At 43.3% G+C, this 23950-nt stretch overlaps 1 protein-coding gene across 1 annotated transcript in view; it reads left to right on the forward strand.

The window, feature by feature from the left end:
* Nucleotides 1–492: 492 nt before the first annotated feature.
* Nucleotides 493–23950, forward strand: part of vat1 (vesicle amine transport 1) — a 51756-nt gene continuing 28298 nt past the window's right edge. Inside the window, exons 1-4 of the mRNA XM_085966403.1 lie at nucleotides 493–1126; nucleotides 7332–7539; nucleotides 13334–13504; nucleotides 14847–14936. Of these exons, the coding sequence (XP_085822529.1) occupies nucleotides 803–1126; nucleotides 7332–7539; nucleotides 13334–13504; nucleotides 14847–14936 (793 nt within the window). The 5' untranslated portion in view covers nucleotides 493–802. The remainder of the gene's footprint in view (nucleotides 1127–7331; nucleotides 7540–13333; nucleotides 13505–14846; nucleotides 14937–23950) is intronic.

Consider the following 23950-nt stretch of genomic DNA (forward strand, 5'->3'; position numbering starts at 1 on the left):
TGGAAATTGACTCATTTTACTATCATTCCACTGTGTCACTATCACGTCCTACATTTTAGTGATCCCCATTGTGTTAACATAAAGACATCTAATTCTGCTTCTAAACCGTGGATTGCCTTGAGACTTGAATAGACCTGGAAAATCGCTTTAATAAAGTGTGTGGAATTTTTTTTTTAAAGAGGTATTATCTTATAAGGTGGGCAAAAAAAAATAATAATTACTAAACCTCACCTCGTTTGAAGGAGAAAGAGCCAGCACAATCATGTGCCGCTTTGAACCACAAGGGCATCACATGAAAATGAGTCAATGGTGCATTTTTTGACACAGGAGTGTGTTTCTAAACCAATAAAAAAAAAGTTCCCTTCAAAGGTCTGAGTTGTGTTATATTAATTGGGCAAATATATTAGCGGTATTTAAATCTAGATGCAATCAGCACTTTAGTTGAGCTTCAATGTGTTTACAAGTGGATGATAGAGAAATCGAAGCGTGACACGCTTTAAAAAATCGAGCCACTGGTTGAAGACTCCGTGACGTTCGAGTTGCAGCTTTAAATTCCAGCTCCATGTTTTTCACTTCGGTCAATAGCGGTGTCCAGGAGTAGCTGAGATTTGCTGCTAACTCTTTCTCGCTCTCCGTGCAGCCGTTCGTTCATTCATTTCAGTGGAAACTGACGAATTCAGCCGGGGTTTTCTTTTTGAGTTTCTAATATAATATCTTTGGTTTGGTGGGGGGGAAGGGAGTTTTTGGTGGGTTTTTTTTTGTCTTTGTTTATTATTTTTTGCGTGTTTCATCAGAAAGAAAGATGTCTGTGGAAGAAGTCAAAGAACCCCAGCAGCAGGAGCCGCAGCCAGAAGCCAAAGAGCCCGAGCCAGAGCTCACTTACAAAGCCATTGTGCTGACTGGCTTCGGGGGCTCTGACAAGTTAAAAGTGGAGGTCAAGAAAGGTCTCCCGACCCCTAAATCAGGTGAAATCCTAGTCCGAGTCAAGGCTTGTGGCTTGAATTTTGCTGATTTGGTAGCCAGACAGGGTGTGCCTTATAGATTCCCTTCTGCCCCTCCATTGATTCCCGGCTTGGAGTGCGCTGGTGTTGTGGAAGTGATCGGGGACGATGTGACCAACAGAAAGGTAAGGTCCTACTTACAAACTGTTAAAACCAACCCCCCCTTTCCACAAAAAACGTTTTTTTTTTACATTGCTCCCAGATCTCCTAAGCCACCGCCCCAGTCTGCGAGGACAGCAGGGCGTCGAGGGGACTGCGCATGAGTAATTCCTGAACTTCTCAAGCCCAACAGGGGGGAAAACAGGTTCTGGCAGTGGGAGTCTGCCTTGTTTGTAATCCCAAATTGTGGTTTTCTTTTTAAAATGAGGGGGGGGGAAAGCGGGCAAAACTCTCTCTCGCTCCCTCCCCCGTTATAGATGTTCCAGTCAGACTTGTTCTAAATCTACTACAAGGAGGGGCGTGTAATTTAAGAAATAACGTGAGCGTATAAAGCGGTTTATCGTTGGCTGCAAACGTTATTCAGACCTGCAGAAGCGTCTCTCCATTCTAGTTTTAAACTATCATTAAATTTAAAATATTCTAATGCCTATCCTGGTAGTATCTTGCTCTTAAAAGAAAATGGAGCACCATCTGTTTTAAATGGGTTTGGAAAATGATGCCACTCCCATCATTTCCCTTCTGTTGAATAGAAATGGGAAGGACCTGTTCTCTTGGCTCTACACCATCTCCCCTCCTCGTATATTGGTGTAAAGGCCTCTTGATATTTTACAATTATTATTTCTAAATAATTGGCGATTGCTTTGCTCTTTTTTTTGACTCCCTTTTATTTGTCTAAATGATTTTTTTTCCCTGTTTGTCATACTATTAACTGAATATCTTAAAGTTTAATTTTGCCTTTTTTCCCCTACATTTCACACCTGTGGTTTGGGTAAGTCACCTGCTTTGTCTTCTAGTTAATGCAGCATTTAGTTGGCTGGTAGAAGACCTGTAAAAGTGAATGGGGATTAATTGTTTTTCTCTCTCTCTGCTCCCTGCAGTGGGAGGTGCCAAGTCTCTCTAGGCATCTCCCTGACCTCTGGGCACTCCCTGCAGCAGTGCAGTTGATTGCAGACATTTAGCACTTCCCATTTTTTGTTATAAGAGTAGTAATAATTAAAAACAGTGTTATGCAATTCAATAACCCAATTTTTTCCCCTGGGTAATTTCATTTGGCTCACTTTTTGGAATGTGCTGGCTTCTTCCTGGATTATGTTTCCATGGGTATTGGGTACCATTCAGGGGACTTTATTCATGTAAGGCACCCAGCAACAAATTTTCATTTTATATAGTGCCTTTTTTTTAATGTGGTAAAATGTCCCAAGGTGCTTCAGAGATATGATTAGACAAAAATGGAGACTGAACCAATGAAGGTGATATGGGGAAGGGTGACCAAAAGCTTGGTCAAAGAGGCAGGTTTTAAGGTGGCTCTTTAAAGGAGGATAGGGTGGCAGAGGGCTTGGGGAAAGGAATTCCAGAGCACAAGGGCTAACTGCTGATAGCAGGGCCACAAAGGGTGGATGGGGGAGAAATGCATAAGATGACGGTTGGAGGATTGGTGAGTTCTAGGGGTGGGGTTGTAGGATGAGACAAGAGGAGATGGGAAGGGGCAAGGCTGTGAAGGCTTAGAATTGGAGGTCGGCATAAACAAGAGTGATTGCTGAGCGAGACTTGGTGTGGGATGGAATACACACCATTTCTTAAGTTTACAGACCATTGTGTTGGCAGGCAGTTCAACTGGGCGAGGATAATTGGTGGAAGCCAGTCATGTTCTTGCCTGTTGTCCATACACCTATGCTTAAAGCAGAAGTCATCGGTAGCAGTCACCTGGCTGAAGTTTCTTTTCCCACCCTTCCCTTCAATAACCCAGGGACACTGAGACCAATTGTAACATCTGTATTGCTGCTTAGATTGAGTTCACTTGGCACAGACTGACTGTGTTTGTTTTATATGGTTGAGCTACTCTAGGGGTAATTAGCCATGGGGGTGGGGAGGGCAAGGAGGGGGCGATAGTCTCAATTCAACACTGTTTTATCTGCATGTGAGCAAGATTAGAGTTCATGGAATCCAACTTTAGCTCAAGGAGGAGGGTTCCATGATTCATGTTGATTTATAGTGGGAACCTTAAGGGAACTACTTGCTGCAGGAAAAAATAATAGTTTTATGGAAAATTGCATTAAGATTTCTACACATTGAGCAATTGAAAGTGCGCACAAATGTACAAACATGCCAAAATGAAGGACAGGAAAGGACTATCTGGTCCATCAAGCCTGTCCTGCACTGCCACAGTGCAACTTCTGCATAACAGGACCCCATCTGCCCTGCCCCTACTCCACACATGCAATTACCTGTGATGGGCAAAACAAAATTACAGGAATACCTTGGGCCAATTTAGGAAAAATTCTTGGAAATTCCTCCAACTCCTGAAGGTGATCAAACAAGTTCTAGGAGACAATGGTGACTGGGAGATGTGTCCCCAGTACACACTTGTCTACTGTACGTAGTTATGTTTGCCACCCTCAGGAACTCTTCCAGTTCCCTTTTTTGGAATGCCAATTGTAAAATGTAGAATACTTTGATGCTTTTTGTGTGTGTGTATTTACAATTACAAGGAAGCTTTCCATAAAGTGCACTTTAGCTAAGTGTTTGACTGCTGGCAATTAATGCAGAGAGCATGCCATTAATCAGTATTTAGCTGCAGTATCCAACCGTTTTTAAATTTGTAGTTGCATACATGATTCATTCCTTGTGATACTTGACCTACAACATTCAGATAGTTCTTCTTGAAATGCACTGTGCAGACCAATCTTACACACACATCTTAGTATATATCATCTGAGGTGGAAAATGTATATGGACACCTAATGGTTATACAGGAATTTAAAGTACACCACTAGTAGTTTCCTAACCGATTAAACCGAGCACATGGATGTAAGACTGAAATGAGACTGGTTGAGTCGTGGTATAGTGAAGTATTTAAATGATTTGCTTCTGAAGATGATGGTAATAAATAGGTTGGCAGAGCAATGGAAGCTGAAAAGATGTTTGTATTTTACTATCAATGAGACGGTTATTGGTAAAACTGGGAGGTTTTTGTATGATTGCAAAATGCCAGGAATGTGTTGAGCAAGATGTGGTGGTAGAGGATTCAGTGGCCTGATGCAATGCGGCTGATGTCTTGGTGAAAGCAAATGTGGAATACTGTGCCGTTTTGTTCACCATGCATGCGACAAAGGCAGCAGAAAGGGTCCAACGAAATTGCTTGGCCATTGCTGAGCAATTAAAAGGGCCTGAGGAAAACAAAATGGTGATATATTTTTTAAATCATGAAGGAAATCTGTAGGATAGATGTAGAAAAGATTCCTGTGCTGAACTAAGAGATTTCATCCTTTGAGATATGTGAGACACTAGCAAACATTTTTTTTTAAAAGCTTGCTTGATTTGAGGGTGTAAAAATTAACTAACTGAAAACTCTGCCTGGTTCTGTAATCCATACAATTCATTGTATTGATTCAGCAGTGCTTAATTAAGAGAAATTGCTTGTTAAAATAGATTGTATCCCAATTAGACTCTTATCGCAGGATGTGCTGCTTAAGCAGTCAATAATGACAGGAGGGGGAAGATGAGAGACTAGAGTTGTGTAAAATATAATGGATCTTAAGTTTAAAACTTTTTTTTTTTTCACCCTCCTTGCAAAAATGAGTATTTCCCTTATTTTTACAAAGGATATCTGTCCAAGTGAGCCAGTTCATTATTGCAAACTTGTTGCTGTGAACAGATGCTGGTTCTTTAACTCAAGTGGTATAGTGTCAGCATCACTAAACATCTGTCTGCTTCTTGGGAGTGTGCTGTGGGTGCAGCTGCTTGGGGGAGGGGAAGTAGAGGAGGGGGGGGCGGGGAAGAAAAAGGCTTTTCTTCCTTTTGCAGTACAGGTAGACTACCCTTTATCCGGACTTCCGAAAACCGAAACCCTCTAAAAACCGAAGGTTTTTTCCTTCAGCGTAAGTCGTGCGTACGAACGAAAAAACCTTCGGTTTTTAGAGGGTTCCGGTTTCGGAAGCTCGGATAAAGGGTAAGTCGTGCACACGACCCCCCGCCGGCCCTGACAACCGCCGACCCCCCCGCGGACCCCGCCGGCCCCGACAACCGCCGGCCCCCCCGACAACCGCCAGCCCCGACAACCGCCGACCCCGACTGACCTACGCTGAGCGTCAGCGTAAGTCGTGCGCACGACCCCCCGCCGACCCCCCCGCGGACCCCCGCCGACCCACCTTCCGAAATCCGAAATTCTCCTTTATCCGAAACTCGGCTGGTCCCGAGGTTTTCGGATAAAGGATAGTCTACCTGTAATGCACTTGCTGCTTTAGGATACTCTGAATTGTGGATGAATTTGCTATTTGGGGGGTGGGGGAGCTAATGCTGAGCTAAGTGGGGTTAACTTTCTCTAACGTCCTTCTATAGTCTTGTCTGAGATTAGCCACATGGAAGGAATCATTGTGAATGACCGACTACATCTTATCGCACTATGCTACAGACTATTGGTCCGTCAGCATATTGTAGCTGTATCATTAGGGCTATTAGTATAGCAAATTTCTCTATACTAGCATTAATGTTATTGATTTCTTCCATTGGGTAGGATTGATCCTGTCAGAGATTTTCATGATCCCTGGTGCTTTATCTGCATCTATAGCAATCCAACAAAGCCCCAATATGAGTGGATCATCTTTCAAGGCTAAAGATATCAGGCCACCTAGGATAGGTGTTTCCTTTTCTTAAATCTATAAGGAGGCACTGACTGGGTTGCCTTGGTTTAACATCTCATCTGAAAGACTGCAACACTCCCTCAGTACTGCACTGGAGTGTCGGCCTAGGTTTTTTTGTGCTCCAGTCTCGAGGTGGAACTTGATCCCACAACCTTCTGACTGAGCCACGGCTGACGGTGTCCCCTAAGGGCACAATTAAAACAGCTTAACCGTTTCCTTTTTTTAAATAAATAAATACAGTTATAAACTTAATTATTGTCACCCATGTCCGGTTGAAGATGGCCCCTTGGGGTCAGTCACTCTGGCTGTTTGCTGCTCTTCCGTGGCCTTATCTGCGCCCGGGTGGCCCTGGAGAAGGAGCACGCGGTGTCGACCGGTACACTTGATGCCTTCTGCGACTGGGTGGGGCACCACAGGGACTGGAGGATAGGTGTTGCTGTTCTGTCACAGATCGCTATGTACTTTCTCTGTAGTGCATAAAAGTTGTGACAACCTAATTTAAAGGAAAATGTTTGAAATGCTGCAAACTCCTAGAAAGTATAATGAACAATGTACAGGAAACTTTTTTGATTTACCGGCACCTAAATAACCAGAAATCTCGGTTAACCGGCAAAATTCAGGAGTAGGTTCAAGTAAGTTTTACTTCATATTGTACTTGCCTTCCTCAATCTGTTGCTGTGCAAGGGTGTGGCTGCAGCTGTTGCTAAGCTAGAGACGCTTGGAACTTGTGGCCATTGTTCTGCACCTGTTGCTAAGCAACAGGGTTTGTTGCTTTATACGGAGCTGTCAGCTCTCCGTATCTTTACTATAGCTTTCGGTTATCTGGAATTTTTGATAAACTGGCACCACGTCTGTGCTGGATTTAAAAAAAAAAAAAAAAAAAAAAAGTTTCCTGCATTGGCATCTCATTCCTTGTTGCCCCATCTTGTGCTTCAAGACCATGCAGAAGTAGCCTAGGAAATGGATACAATTTCTCCCCTTTCCCTTTCACCGCCACTTAACTGCTTCCCTGATCACTAGTGTCATTTGTAGCTGATCTCCTGTGGCATTGCTCACCGGTAATCAGAGCTCTGGAGCACAGTTGTAATGTTTAGCAGTTAGCTTGGCCTGTCCCTTTTTAAGGCAATCCCCGAGATTTGAAATGGACCCTGAAATCCAAGTTTTAATGCTTGTTGAAGGAAGTGTACAGATTGCCTGATGCGTTTACATTTTCAGCTCCAGTTGCGGAGGGCACACCTTTTATTGTCTAAGATGCTTTTGAAGTTTAATATCTAGTGAATGATGGGCACACACACACACTTTCTAATTGCATAGATGAAAATTTGCAAATAACTGTCAAATTGAGCCAACTTAAAATGAGTATAATTGCTGGCAGGGATATAGTGAGTTGTAGGCAGTAATCTAACATCTGGGTTCAGAAATGAACAGCCTCTATACTTTGGCATATTCAAAATGCAATGCTGTGCTTTACCTTCAAGCTATTGGCTGTTTGCATAAGTCTATCTGTGACTCTGGATGTGTTTCTCTTCAGGTTGGTGACAAGGTAATTTTGATGAACAGTGGAGGAATGTGGTCAGAGCTGGTTGTAATTCCAGTCAATCGTACCTTCCTGATGCCTGATGGGATGAGTTTTGAAGAGGCAGCTGCTATCCCTATCAATTATGTCACCGCCTATATGATGATCTACGACTTTGCAAATCTGCGTCCCAGTCAGAGTATTCTCATCCATATGGCAGCTGGTAAGAGCTCCTGTCTGACTGTCTCATGTTTCTTCATGGTTTAGAGTTTTGTGTATACAGTAGGAAATTTGCATTGCATCTTCAACCACATTTGTAACCTACAATTTCTAACCAAATTACTTGGTGTAAATAATGTTCTGCACCAGTGACCCAAGGAGTGAGATTTCATAATTGAACATAACAAAACCTCCAAGCTATTGCATGGTGAAGAATTCTGTGGTAATGTAGGAATTGACATATTCCTAACTAATAACGGAGGTCGTCTCGGGAGAACAATCGAATAGGTCTTTAATGTAGGATTTGACGAATTCCCAAAAACAACAGAGATCGACGCAGGAGAGCCATTGAGCAGGTCTTTACCCGACGGGGATGCCACGAGGACTGCCTAGGCAGCCCGTGGATTGCGTCGTGACGTCATCGCGGTTTCCTGCGCTTGGGGTGGTTACGTGACGTCATCGCGTTTGGGTGGTCACGTGATGTGACGTCATCGTGTTTTCCCGCGCTTGGGGCGGTCACGCGATGTGACGTCATTGCGTTTGGGCGGTCACGTGATGTGCGACGTGACGTCATCGCATTTGCCCGCGCTCTTAAATGGGCCACGCCCCATACATGCAAAACCCTATATACAAAACCCAGTAATGCTCAACACAATGGTGTCGGCTGGTGTTAGAACATCGTTAAAGGGAATTATATACAATTAGCTAGATTAACTCGGTGGTACCGCCACAGTAAATCCTCTGAACTCCTAATTTTGTCCTGACTCATTTTTCTACCAACATCATTAGGTTGGTTAGTAGTTTTATCTTGCATTCCATTTATTTAAAAAAAAAACATACTGGGATATGTTCAGCAAGAATAAATTTTGCTTCATGCATAGTTAACAATGCCTAAACCATAAGACAGTACTTGCACTTGAGCCATGTGGGATACAGAAAATACTTCTAGGCCCAGTCACAAATGGGATGGTTTCTGTGTGTGGTCTATGCTATTTGTGCATTCCAAGTACTGATGGCCTGGCACTTGCTTCATTATTTATTTAAAAACGTCCAAAGCAGAAAATCCTTCTGTCTACTTCTGTAGAGATTATGCCATGCTGCACCTTGCCACACAAAGGCCCAAGCTGCTGTGTTGCTACGGTAACTTGTATCTCTTCCCTATTGCAATCACTGTGTAGGCAAATGTAGCAGCCATTTTGTGCACAGCAAGGCCCCACAAACTGCAATGAGATGGAAGGAATTTTGCAAAAGACACTGGGGAAAACATCCTACTGTTTTTTGAATAGTGCTATTGGATCTTGTATGTTCGATAAGGCTTTGGTTTAATCTATGATCTGAAAAATGGCAGTTGAGACAATGCAGCGCACTCAGTACACCATTTGAAGTCCCAACTTGGGCTATGTACTGGAGTCCTGGGGAACTTGAACCAACAACCTTTTGACTTGGGTGAGTGCTGCCAAGTTGACACTTGATGAAGACTTGGTATCCTAGAATATTACAGCACTGAAACCAGCCATGTGAATATGTCAAAAGATAATGGCTTCAGCTTATTAAAGCTGATTCATGCATAGCATTTTATGACTTGGGTACCTTTTCCCCCCCCCCCCTCCTGAACCAGACTGCAACTTTAATTAAAGCATGCATGCCAGGTGCCGGTACAAACCCCCATTAAGTCACTCTACACTGGTTCCACTCTTTCAGACTGGAAGATATGAGTTGTGCACCTGCTTTGTGAAAGGTTCAGTGAGTGTTTAACAACACCTGCTTGGGGAGATCACATTTGAGTATTGCTTCTGACCCAATTGCATGGTAGTAATATAGAACATGTTACTTTGATTGTCATTTTCTAATAAGTACCACAATGTAATTTTTTTAACTGTTCAAACCTGATTTATTTCCCTTCATTTTTAAACCTACAGTTTAGGTGAGTTTTTCCCAGTTTACATTGGGTAGGGTGGGTGGGTTTCTCAACCAATGAAGCACTTTTTGAAATGTAGTTACTGTTGTAATGCAGCAGCCAATTTGCACAAAGCAATGTCCCACAAACAGCAATGAAATAATACCCAGTTAATGTTTTTGATGGTGTTGGTTGAGGGACAGGTGCCAAGAACAGAAAAATGTCCCCTGCACTTCAAATAGTGATGAGATCTTTTAAATCTACCTGAGCGGGGTAGATGGAGTCTCTGTCTTATGGCACCTCTGACAATGCAGCACTCCCTCAGTACTACATTCGTGTCCGCCTACAACAACAACTTGCATTCCTATAGCGCCTTTAACATAGTAAAAATCCCAAGGTGCTTCACAGGAGCATTATCAAAACAAAATTTGACGCTGAGTCGCATGAGGGGATACAAGGACAGGAGCGTGATCACAAGTAGGTTTTAAGGAGGGGAGAGGGGTAAAAAGGCAGAGGTGTTTAGGGAGGGCTTGGCATAGTCGTCAATGGTGGAGCAATTTAAAATCTGGGCATTGGAGACCCTGGATAGTGATGTGGGAAGAGCAAAGCAATGTAGTCTTTTCACGAAGTAAGTGGAATGGAACGAAACAATCCTATATAGTTGTGCGTATAGGTTTGCTTCTAATTATCTCTTGAAAGACTGAAACTGAGAATTAGTTCCAAAAGGCAAGGATCTGACCTAAATCATGCAAGGATGAGGAATGGGTGGAAATTGAAAGCCTATATCGTTCTTGGAACTAGAGCAGGGAGGTGGCATCAACATTAGTAATGGAGGGAGCCTGAGTATGATCGGTACCCGTGTGGGTTCTCGGTGACCTTTTTTATCTGGAGGAAGTGAGTGGAGTTAAAAGTTGTTCCAGGTGAAGGACATTGGTGGATGGGAACTGGTTCTGCTGCAGTTCAAGGAAGAAGCACCGAGCCTAGAGCATGCACTGGTGAAGGTTGGAAGTAAGGAGGTACAGTCATCCATAGTGAAAAGAAAGTTGGGGCTGGAGAATGGATTCCTCCCTTATTGGGGGTATCTTCCACCTTACAAAGAGACTTGCTTGTTGATTTCTGAAGAAGGGTATATAGCTAAAACATTAACCTGTGTTTTATCCATAAATGTTTAGTTCTAGTACGCTCACTTTTCATTTTGACCCACTGTCTGAACTATGTTGGCTGACCTCTGCCAGGTAGCAATAAAGTGAGGGTACTATAAATGGCTGTGTCCCCAGGACAGGGAGAGGAACAAGCAGTCCAGATTCCCATTCCAGTTTTGAATTGAGTCTGTGCGTGTATTTATTGTGTGCTGGAAGTCGAGGCATCCACTTTTTGTTCTTGGGTTCTCTGTCCAATGGCCTGCTGATGCTCACTATATTGGCATACATAATGGCTGCTCAGTCAAGGTACTAGAGTCTGTCCACTTTTTCCCTTGGAATTGCTGCATTTAAGGGAAGAGGGAACTGAAAAAGTAGAGCTGGGTGAAAAGCTTCATGGTGGAAGGCAAAGAAACAGTTTATAAATGAATGCTATTGCATGGAAATTGTGACCTAATTGATGCACGTTGCTGCTTCCAACAGGATGGTGACCTTTTTAATAAAACCAACAATCGGGCAACACTGGGACTAATGCTATTCCAGCCTGCAATCCCAATTGTTTATCACATCTGAGTGAAAATGACCATTGACCTGTTCTTGGAAAGAATGCACCATTAAGCTGAGTAGGCTGGAAATTGCGTAGTGTTTTTTGCTTTAATTTAAATAGCGGTTTGTGTATGGGCACCTTTAAGATCACAACTCAACTAGAAATTAATGTCCTTAAGAACTGATTTGATAAATGTTAATTTTTAGTAGAAGGTTGGTGACATTTGTTGTAATGGATTGTGGTATGTTGGAGTGTTAGATTTAAACAAATTCTTGGGTGGATGCCATTAAGGAAAAAGACCATAAAGCCTTTCCTGAACGAATGGCTGTTCCACAAGGAGTTCAAGGCCATGTTAAGCTGGAGTTTTCCAGTAGAATTAGAGGAGCAGTAACATCATGGTGGGGGGGGGAGAAATGCTTGGCAAATCTTAATGGGTGGGAGGGGGTGTTTAGAAGAGAAGCACTCGGTCACTTCCTCCACGTAATCAAGTGATAAGCGATGGTACCTTTTTTTGATGCATTGCAAGAGGAAAGAAGACTTGCATTTATATAGTGCCTTTCACAACCTCGACATCCCAAAGTGCTTTATAGCCAATGAAGTGTATTTTTTGCGGTGCTGTCGTAATGTAGGAATGTTCTGTCATTGTGGTGTGTAAGAGGTTTTTTTTGTGAAAAGTGGTTCCCATTAAAGTAGCTCCGGTCTATATTGAATATGACCCCAGTTGTTCCACTCTGCAACTTGACCAGAACTGTCAGTTAAACCTCGACGCAAATTATATCCACTTTATTCAATTGGAATGTGATGGAAATTACCAATAACATCGAACTGCCCAACATGTCATTGCACTTTCAGTATCAGAGGGCGGTCTTGTGTATTTGTGCCTCCATTTACAGCAAAACTTCAGGCTCATTTATCAAAACCAACTTCATTTTCAAGTGCAAGTTTTTGAATTTTTTGAAATTTGTTTTTAGTGCTGATCAACCCCTGTCCTCTCCCAACTCCCCTCTTTTGCCATATCTACTACCTACTTTTGTTTTTCCACCATCATTAACTTTAATCTCGGCCACTTCTCTTAACTAATGGTTAAAAATAATCATTTATTGGACATGGGCGAAATCACTTAATTTGGCCAATTAAAATCCAAACTAGACTTGTGCACTTTTTTTTGGTTGAACTGAATTTAGTCAAGGTTTTCACTTGTTAAGATGGTTTTGTTAATGTCCTGCTCACCAAACTCTTAATTTAAAATCTAATCCCGTCTGGTTCCAGCTTCAGTGTAATGGTTCCGAGCCTCTGGGTCTGTGCTTTCTACAAACTCAGGAAAAATGAATGGTTGGTTGGTGCCCTTTTTACGAACAAAAGGATTGACATCCTACTAGTCTCGAAGTGATCTTTCTCCAGAGGCCTGTGAGCAGGTTGACCAACCGCTTGGTTAGGGCATTGCTTAAAACTAATTGAAAGCAGGCTTCATTTAGCTTGTACTTTGCAGAGATTCTGGCTTCAGTTTTGATTCTATTCTTGAATAACCTCACTGATTCCAATGGTGCCCTTTACAAAAGGCATTTTCAGGTTTCAAATGATCAGCCAAACCATGCAATGCTGAACAACCTGTCTTAAATCTACAAAAGAAATGGTGCTTGTTTTATTTTTCCCCGTGTCACACCCTGCTTCCCCCATCACTGTGTGGGGGGGGGGGGGGGGAGGGGGAGAAGAATGTTCCAATGCCTTTCCAAAAATTCCCTTCTGCCTACTAATACTGCAACTCTGCATGTATAGATCCCTGTAAACTTCTATTATTGGAACTGTTGGAATTTTATTCTCCAGGTGTATTCTGTGAATTGGCACAGCCAAACTAGAAAGATGCAGTGCGGCAGAAAGTTGAATTAGAATTGTAAGGAATAACTACTTGAAGCATCGTGTCCTTTGAACTCCATTGTAACCTTGTTTGACTTCATTTTGTTGTAATGCTTGCTATCCAAGAGCTAATAATGTGAATGTATGATTTACTGTTCTGCAGGGGGGGAAAAAAGATTTGGAGCTCAAAAATTCTTGGTGCGGGATGGCGTGTGATTGTTTCCTTTCTCTGATCCCTTGAAGGCTTTTGTACAAAATGGCAGTCTTAATCCAGTCTTCATGACTGCCTATATTCGCCATTCAAGTCCACTAACAAAAGTTGGGTAGCTACTGATGGATTTTCTTGTGTTGCTCGTTGCAGGTGGTGTGGGGACTGCTGCAACACAACTGTGTAAAATAGTTGAAAATGTGACCATCTTTGGCACTGCTTCGGCATCTAAACATGAAATCCTCAAAGAACATGGTGTGACCCATCCAATTGACTACTCCACCTTGGACTATGTTGAAGAAGTTCGAAAGATCTCCCCCAATGGTAATGGCGTGGAAAGAGGAGACATGAAATTTATTGGCTAGAAGTAGTAATTAAAGTTGACTGATCTGTGTAGGCATCCTGTGCTTCATGTCTAAAATGTAATTGTGCATCTTCACCACCAGAAGGCCCATTAAATTAAGTACTGGACAGAATAATATCTAAGTCTTGCAGGGATGTGATCAGCTTGGCATCCCATAGAAACATAGATAGGAGCAGGCCATTCGGCCCCTCGAGCCTGCTCCGCCATTCAATGCAATCATGGCTGATCATCCAAACTCAGTACCCGGTCCCTGCTTTCTCCCCATACCCCTTGGTCCCTTTAGCCTTAAGAAATATATGCAACTCCTTCTTGAATATATTTAATGTATTGGCCTCTACTGCCTTGTGGTAGAGAATTCCACAGGTTCACCACTCTCTGGGTGAAGAAATTCCTCCTCATTTCTGTCCTAAATGGCTTACCCCTTATCCTTAGACTGTGACCCCGGGTTCTGGACTCCCTGACCATCGGGAACATTCTTCCTGCATCTAGTCTGTCTAGCCCTGTCAGAATTTTATAAGTTTCAATGAGATCCCCTCTCATTCTTCTAAACTCGTGAGTATAAGCCCAATCGACCCAATCTCTCCTCATACGTCATTCCTGCCATCCCAGGTATCAGCCTGGTGAATCTTCGCTGAACTCCTTCCATGGCAAGAACACCCTTCCTCAGATAAGGCGACCAAAACTGCACACAGTACTCAAGATGTGGTCTCACCAAGGCCCCTCGAGCCTGCTCCGCCATTCAATGCGATCAAGACCTCCTTGTTCCTGTACTCAAACCCTCTCGCTATGAAGGCCAACATACCATTTGCTGCCTGCTGCACCTGCATGCTTACCTTCAGCGACTGGTGCACAAGGACACCCAGGTCTCGTTGCACTTCCCCTTCTCCCAATCTATTGCCATTCAGGTAATCTGCTTTCCTGTTTTTGCCACCAAAGTGGATAACCTCACATTTATCCACGTTATATTGCATCTGCCCAATCACCCAACCTGTCCAAATCATCCTGTAGTTTCTCGGCATCCTCCTCACAGCACACATGCCCACCCAGCTTTGTGTTGTCTGCAAATCCCATAGCATCTGAAATTAAAATTTTGGCTTAATGCAGATCTTCTCCCCATGTTTCCTTTATTAAAATATTGGCTTGCATCAATCCATTGATTTTATTTGCATAGTGGCTCAAATGTTCAATGTTTTATCAATTGCTGTAGTGGAACTAATTATCATGGTTTAGCTACTGAAATTTTACTGTTTTGGACTTGTTTTCACTTTCTTTTTTTTCTCTTCTTTCCCCCCCTTTTTTTAGGTGTTAACATCGTTTTGGATCCTCTGGGAGGAGGTGACACTATTAAAGGCTTTAATTTGCTCAAATCAATGGGAAAAATCATACTATATGGTAAATAATATTACACTAGTCAACCACTAGAATACTGAATTGGAGGGATTACACTCGTCGCTGTGTAGCAACATTGTAATTGTGCTTTTTGAATGTTTTGACATTGCTACACTCACTACTTTTCCCTTTTTAAAATTATTGTTCTGGGACACTGGCAACTCTAAATTTATTGCCTATCCTCATTGCTCTGAGGTGGTTTTCGTCTTAAACCACTGCATCTCTTGTGGTGACTGTGGTGTTAGATAGGGAATTAAATAATTTTGGCCCAGTGACAATGAATGATGATGGATGTGTGGAGGTGATGGTGATCTGCTCAGTAGTAGAAGTGAGTTTTTTTTTAAAAATTTGTTTGCTGTGGCAAAGCAAGGTTTGATTGCTGGCCTTGCTTTGCTCTAAGCATTTAAGAGTTAACCACATTGTGTGGGGCTGAAGTCATGTGTAGGTCAAACAGAGTAGGGATGGCAGACTCCCATTCCTGAACCAGTTGGGGTTTTAATGACCATTTGTTATCTTTTGTGGTCACTTTGCCAGATTTATTGAATTCAAAATTTCACAAGGTATCATGGTGGGATTTGAACTTGTGGCCTCCAGGTTACTAGTCCAATACAATAACTATAAGGCTGCCATACCTGTAATGCGTTCTGTGGATTGTACATGCTGAAGCCTCCTCTGTACCGAGGATGGATACTATGGCATCTCCGGAGATGCCAGTCTCCAGGAATCCAAGCTATAACCATGCCTTTGCAGTAGTACACAAGAAGATAGTTCTGTTTGTTAAGGATATGTTTAAAATGTAGAATGAATCAGTTTGAGTGTATGAATGCATGGTTGGGTATTTTTCAAGCTCTCTCAATTCACCATGGATTATGGAAGTGAACATTCTCTCCTGCAGCCCAGGAGATGCATTTTTATTATTGATCTGTCCTGTGCAGAACTGGTGACCCTAAAAATTAATAATGTTCCTTGTTGGTAATAAATGAATTAATGGATTACCCATAGTGTATGCTACAATATCCAGAGATTTTACAGGCTACTTTATTTATCATAAAAATGGGGAGTGGAGGGGAAGCATTAGAATTTGACTATTAAAAGATGAGCATTGTCCACAAGGAATTAATGACCTAATTTAGTGACTTTTCCAGAAGTTCTACAAATAGTCAGACTTCAACCTCTTTGAAATCTCCAAGTTAAGCGGACCTTTACTCTTGATGTATGCAACGCCAGCTAGGCAACGTCTTCCAAATATATTCCTGCATTTGGAATAAATTTGCAGCACCTGTCCAATTATTAAATTGATGGATTTATTTGTATTTCTAAGGTACAATGATCTATTGACTTAGAACAATCACATATCCCTCTAAATAGGATATTTGGTGAGGTAAATACAATATTTACAAAGATTCTATATAAAGATTGTGTGGCATTGACCGACAATCCTACCACCACATCTTATTTGTGTGTAAGCTAGACAATAGACAACTCCTTATGATCAGGATCAGCATGCTAATTGTAGGTACCTTGATTTTAACCCTTGAACAGCTGGACACTGAGGAATCCTTTGGATTTGCCCCAGATCTTTAAAACCATTCAACAAACACAATGGCCTAGATTTTTCAGTGTGTCTTTGGGTGGGCGGGGCACAAAAATCCCGCATTTGGGGGGTCCCGACACCATCCCGCCCAAAACCCACCTCCATGTAAGTTTCAGAGGAGGTGGGTACATGCCCTGCACTGGGACCTGCTGACCCGAGGCGGGAAGGGATTAGTGCCAATTAACTGCCTGTTAACAGGCAGTTTTTAGCCTAATCCCTATTTTGAGGGGTGTCGTGTGGGATTCCCAACGGCTCCAAACCACACCAGGTTAGAGCAGGCGGGCCGTCGGGTTGAAGGACTTGGAGGGGTCACGATGTCTGTGTTCAGGGGAGTGAGGTAAGTGTTTGGTGTGTCTAAAGTGTGTAAAGAGGTTTAAATTACCTGTACTTACCTTAACAGCCTTTCTTCCTCTAGGTTTTGGGAATCAATCACTCAGCCGGCACTGAAAGCAAAATGGCTGCGAGCTGTCAGAAGTGACAGCCTTCAGCTTTCATTGCCGGTGAGATTTCTAACTGAGCCTGTGTAGAAGGACTCCGGTTAGAAGTCAGACTGTCAGTGTTTGACAGCTTCAAACAGCTGTGAAACACTGATATTTCATCTGTCAGCATGTCCTGACAGATGAAATTTCAGTCTGTGACGTCACCTGTTGCCAGGTGGCCCTTAATTGGCCTGCTGGGCGGGCTCAACAAGGTCAATCAAGGGAAAATCACGTGGATTGGCCGGACGTCGATGGAGGCAGGACTAAAACCCAAAAGTTGTAGTCCCGCCTCCTTCCCTTCCCGACAGCTTAATGAAAATCGACCCCAATGAGTCTGCCTCTTGACTGACTGCAAACTAAAAGGCTGTAGGATGCTAATGGCTTTGAGCAAATTGAACATGTGGGCCCTATTTATAGTAAGTGGGGGGGGAAGCAGGGTGGTTTAATAAAAGATACAGCCTGACGAGCTTCAGATGCATTTGTTCCATCCCTGCCCCAGTACAATGTGTCTTGAGTATCTTTTCCCATCTGCCTATTGAACACACAATATGACCTAATCTATGTAGCGGAAGATAGATGATCAGGGCTGATGTATTGGTATTTTAAGATTCAGAGTTTTTTTGTAATGGGAACTGTAATCGGTGGTCTTCCATATGTTTGTTTATTTTTTTGTCTTGAATGTTATGTCTTGCCCACCTAGGATCTTGTCGTCGTCGTCGTCCTTTTCTTTCCCCCCCCCCCCCCCTTTTTCACTGCAGATTTTTTTAAAAAATCTACTAGCCAGTGAGTCCTCCACAGCACCATTGGGCGGCCAAGAGGACCTGACATTCTAGTGGTTTTTCTCCCCAACTGCCCTGAATGGTGCTCGTGAACCCCTGAGGTGGGTTGTTTCTTCCCTCCACAGCATTGTCGCCCCCCCCCCCCATCCTAACTCTTCTGCACTGAATTCACTGCTGCAAAAAGCAATATTCCTGTTTGTTTAAGCACTTAGCTACAGGAACTTGCCTTTTGCATGATAGGGGCAGGATTTCCTAAAAGCTTCACCACTTTGAAGCAGCCTTTAATTACTTATAGCACAACTCGTGCCTATACTAATATGTGCTGTTTGAGCTTTAAACATCTCCCCCAGCAACTGTCCTAGGGGAAGAAATTGGGTATGTAGCGCCACCTATTAACGCCTAAAGAGGGCAGTCAGTGGCTGTAGCGCCACTGGCCGCGCCTCCCGTGATATTCAGCGGGGGTGCTAATGGTGGCGTTAGCCTGTTGTGCTTCACCGCCACCAATGATGTAATCGGTGTGCGCAGTGCCCCATTAGCACCCCGATCGATATTTGGTAGCAAACGCCGCTGTAGCGCCGTTCGCTGCCCGGTTCACTGGGGGCCTTGCTGTGCCGGCAGTGGTGCAAGTTAAGGTGCAGGTGCGGCCGCAATATTCAGTTTCAGCGCCCTAAGAGGGACGCGAAGCGCCTCGAGCCTCGCCCCGTCTCCCTCTAGGGGCGCTGGAACTGAATTTCTGACGTTCGTTAATGCTCTGAACGCTGCACAAAAATCAGTGCCCAGGCGAACTTGGTGCCACTTGGCACCTCAACCCAATTTCTAGGCCCTAGCGTTTAAAGAGGGAAAGACATAAAATTTAAGAGGAAGTGAAGAGAATCTCATTGACCCTTCAGCTTGGGCTAATGGCAGTGACTACATAAACTAACCTAGAAACTGTAAACTGTTGACTAATTTTGCTCCAGTACGAAAGTATAAACTGGCTATAGATTCTTTGGGGGTAATTTTAACCTAACTTCCCAGGCAGGAAACCCATTGGATTGAGTGGAAGGTCGGTTTATACATCCTGCCCAATATTGCTTTCCACTTCAATGGAAAGTAAAACCAGTATTGCCATTTAGCTGCGTGGCCACACAGCTGTCTTAAACTCTTGTGCAGGCTGTTTGCCGGTTTCTCAATGGAAGAAAAACCGTATGTGCGCAGATGTTTAAAGGGGCCACGAGCCCCCCAAAAAATTAGAGGGAACATTGCTGACGAGTGGGCTAAGGTTTCCTCTGCATATCAAAAGTGCAAAGTTAGAAATCTTGTACAGCAAGTAGTCCAAGTCTGACTAATGATTTACATGCAAAGGTTCACTTTGATTTGTCGATCCTCGGGTGAGGGGGATGTTGGTTTTCAATTGCTTTGTACAATGCACTCGAGCGTTAAGATTCTCCTTTGCTGATAGCTGTTCATATTTTTTAACCAGTTGACTCCCATCAATTTTCCACCCACCTCCTTCTGAAAGTGAGGCCACTCCTTCTGAAAGTGAGGCCACACCTGGAGTAGTGTGTACAGTTCTGGTCTCCTTTCCAAAGGAAAGACATGCTTGCCTTAGAGGGAGTGCAGTGAAGATTCACGAGACTGGTTCCTAGGATGAGGGGGATTGCCTTATGAGGAGAGATTGAATAGACTAGGCCTATATTCTTTAAGAGTTTAGAAGAATGAGGTGATTTAATTGAAACATAAAATTCTTAAGGGGCTTGATTGGGTTAATGCTGGGGAAACTAGAATTGAGTCACAGAATAAGGGCTCAGCCACTTAGGACTGAGATGAGAAATTTCTTCGGAGGGTGGTGAATCTTTGGAATTCTCTACCCCAGAGGACTGGATGTTCAGTCGTTGAGTATATTCAAGACCGAGGTCTATTTTAAATTTTTGGGAATTAAGGGATATGGGGATAGTACAGGAAGGTGAAGTTGAGGAAGATCAGTCATGATCTTGTTGAATGGCGGAGCAGGCTTGAAGGGCCAAATGGCCTACTCCAACTCCTATTATGTTTTTTGCTAGTGGGAGTCTCTGGGCACCTTTTGGTATTTACTCAAATTGCCATTTTCAGGCCTTCTAAAAGTCAAAGCTTCATGGCCAAATCCAATCCTGTCCATGTGTGCAATTCCAATAGGGTCATTTGTCCACAACTGAAGTGGGAACATTGGAGGCTCCCTCCTTTCCATAATCCAGGGGTGATTGGGTCGACTGTAGCATACATAACACCATTCTGGCTGAATATCCACCAGTGACTAGGGGTTGAATCTAGTCTGTATTGTTTGGCTATTGTCCATTTAAACCTGTTTGGTGCATGCTATTTTATTTTAAATGAATTGTAAAAGTGATGACTGTCTAAATATTGGAGTGTCACCCTGTGGCATAGCTTGATGGGATGCAGGTTTGTGTCTGCCATTCCCTGAGGGTCAGTTCCCTCTCACCTCACTGGGGGGGGGGGGGGGGGGGGGGGGGGAGGGAGAGAGGGAGAGAGGAGGGGAGAGAGGACGACACCCGAGGGGCTCTGTCTGCACCTGTCATGACCCCTGGACCAGCATTTCTGGCCGCAATCCCTACGTACTTGGAAATATCGGGACTTGCTGTCACTAGACAAGGGAAGACCGGTGGCTACCGGTGACAATCCAATGGCCTATAAGCAAAGAAAGAGTTAGTATTTAATTATGTTCAGGTAATATTTGGCCACCAATCATTAATCACGTCAGTGGCCATTATTTAGGAAGTGGGTGTGATCCTGTCATTAAGGGGCAGTTCATGGCTGTATTTTGGGTGGAGGAGAGTTTTTTTTGGGGGGGGAAGACCGATCAAAGACCAGGGCCACCATTTGCATCCATGGCTGCTCACCCCACAGAAATTCTCGACTAGCAGCAGAGGAGGATTTGGGCTGGAAGCCTGCACAGCTTTCCCACATCTGTCACCGCCCTCTTTCAAGTAAAGTGCACTATGCAGCTTTGGCACCATGAAAGTGTGTGCGAAAGGCCAGTGGTTGAGTACAATGTTTGAAATGGTACACAGGGTGTGGGAGTCCATACTATGCCATGCTTGATGGGTCCTAAAAGAAATTTCAAACGTGAACATATTTACTCTTCCCTGATGCCAGCATAATTCATCCTCATTTTGCAGCCAGGTAGCCACTGTAAACGTAGCTTGCACCTGTACTTTTACTGGAGTACCTCTACTATAGCACCCATTCCTTTTAGTGCACTTCCTGCAGCAGAACCTCCAACTTTTCAGTGTTGCAGGGAGTAGTGTCGCTCATGTCTTTGCTATCCCCTTTGATCAGTTGCATTCTATCCCCACCACCGCTTCCCCTTTTATGACTAGCGGCAGCCCTTTCCAAGAGCTTCTCCTTCACCAAATTTTCCTGTCCCCAGCCAAGTGTGCTACAGGTTAAGCTCTTCCTGTACCTGTGGCCTATTCAAATAAGAGGGTGGGTTCCCATTGGAGAAAATTGGGCCTAGGCCAGCCCTCTACTGCAGGTGTTTGTGCAATTTGGTAGCTCAACCCATTTTATTTCCTCCTTTTACGTTTTATCAGAAAATCTGTGCTTGTATATTCTAGTGACCTTGAGCTTTACTGAATGACCTTTAGCAGAGATGTTCTGGGCAGCATTTATTATTGCATGCATAGACTAAGCATCCCCCAGATTGCTTGGCAGTAAAACTCTATGGTGCGTGATGTTGGTCAGTGAATGCTTGACACGCACAATTTGCACTTGGTGTCGTTCCTGTCTGCATCTTTTAGCAAAGTGCTTCACATACTGCGCTGTTTTATTTTGAAGGGCAGGCACTGTTGTAGCCAAACACTGTAGTCAGGTTGTGCAGAGCAAGATCCCACAAACATTTGGCTAAATGATCAGTTTGGCTTGGATCTGGTTATTCTGGTGGACAGGTGTTTATTTTTGATCAGGTAATTAAAAAAGCTGCCAATAAGCATTTATTAAATGATTTTATAATACCACTACAGTGGCTACTGGAAAAACATGGTGATTCTTGGGCATTTTTTTAATGGTGAGGGCCAATGCAAATATGCCTAATTCCTCATGACCACAGTAGTGTTTTCTCTGGAAATTCGCTAAACCACCTCCTCCACGGCTCCCTCTAGAGACTGTTTTTCCCCTCGGTTCCATGTACAGGATGTCTTTGTTGCTGTGTGATCCAACATTTATATGGGACGGGAAGGAACAGGAATGGTGGTGTACATTGTGAGAAGTAACAGGAAAAATGTGTACAGGGAGTGGAAGCCTGCAGTCTGTATTTGTACCTGGCTTTGCAATGGTGTAACTTCCAAAACTATAAATCATTGGAGTTTTCAGAGGGGTGGGTGGGGGAAACTTTGTAGGCAAGCTAGTGTTCACTTTGTTTTGTTCAGTGCAAGGGGAAAAAAATGCAATACCTCCAAAACAAATATTGAAATAAAGCCAGGAAATGTGCATTAAAACAGTTGTATGTGACACAAGATGTTTCTTGTACAGTGGAGCTGGTATTTGGTAGCTTGCCTAGATTAAAATGTAAACTGCTCCCTAAGAGGGAGGTTACTTTAACCATGCATTTTTGTCGTATGTGATATATCAGCTTTGTGAGGCTAGTGTTGTCACCTGCCCAGTTTTGGACTGGGCAGTCTAGTTTTGAAGGTTATGATGTCTAAAATATAAATGTCATTAAAAATAAATGTGGTTTTTACTTCTCTGATGTGAAAGTATTAATTTGAGATTAATGAGGCTTTCAATTCACATCAGAATTGAGTCCAATTCCTATCTGCCCAGTCATTATTCTGTCCCCTGGTTTTTGAACTTTCAATGTACTATTGCTGCATACAACCAATACATAACATTTTATTTCCTGTATCAGTTGGTGTATTTTTTTCCCCCTCTTTCCATGGCTTGACACCGGACATCTGTTTCACATCCGAAGTTAGATTGGAATGTGACTTGCTTTCACTGGTTCCACTCTTGGCCCCTGTCTCCAGCACATTCTCTAGTTACTGTATTATAACTCTTGAAGCCTAAGCAATATAGTACTTATGGTACAAGTTGTATGGTCATAGGAATCCAATATTCTTTGAATTCATGTTACACACCTTACAGCCTCCTTAATTAGTAGGTAAGCTACCATTCCTAAACAAAGTTGTAGTTAAATGGCATCCAGCCAGTTTTGCTTCGCTATGTTCCTTGGTAAATCCCAAAAGTGACAACTTGAAACGCTTTTGGTAAAACGTTTCAGGCTTGGTTGCATTTTAATTATACAAATTGTGTTGGTCTACTTATGAGGTGTTCCACTGGGTAATTATGACCTGAACTAACCTTGTGGTTAATTCATGATATCCCTGGGACTGTTCATTTGAGAGGAGGCAATTTGTACTGAATATGCATCTATCAAAAACAATTGACTATTTGAAACCAGGGAGCCATTATAGGCTGGATGTCTTAAAGCAATTTATAAAGTATGTAGTGAGTCATTTAAAGTCAATGGAAAGCTTGTGTTGAGCTGTGTTCAATGTTCAGATACACTTGCCTGCTGTTAAATGAATTCTGTTGGGAAGAGAGGGTGGGGGCACTGGAGGTGCACTGGCTAAGCACATTAACCCTTCACTTCAGGGGTCTCTCTTTAATTTTAACCTGACTGGAATGAGGGTCTCTTCACTCTGCAGATTCTGCATGAATGAGTTGGAGCAGTTTCATCCCAGTTCTTAGCTGGCATGAACCCACATCAGGAAAAATACCCCAAACTTAGCATTAATTGGCAATCTCCTTCAGAGGCCTTGAACATAACATAAGAAATAGGAGCAGGAATAGGCCAGTTGGCCCCTTGAGCCTGCTCTGCCATTCAATAAGATCATGGCTGATCTTGGGCTCAAAGCCACTTCCCCACCCACTCCCCGTAACCCTTCACTCCCTTATCTTGCAAAAATCTGTGTCTCCACCTTAAATGTATTTAATGACCCAGCCTCCACCGCTCTCTGGGGCAGAGAATTCCACAGATTTACGACCCTCCTCCTCATCTCCGTTCTAAAAGGGCGACCCTTTATTCTAAAACTGTGTCCCCTGTGTTCTAGATTTCCCCCTGAGGGGAAACATCCTCTCCATCTACCTTGTCAAGCCCCCTCAGTACCTCATGTTTCAATAAGATCACCT

The sequence above is a fragment of the Somniosus microcephalus genome, chromosome 24 (assembly GCF_052327205.1).
Source record: "Somniosus microcephalus isolate GS21.2 chromosome 24, FLI_Smic_1.0, whole genome shotgun sequence".
Taxonomy (NCBI): Eukaryota; Metazoa; Chordata; class Chondrichthyes; order Squaliformes; family Somniosidae; genus Somniosus; species Somniosus microcephalus.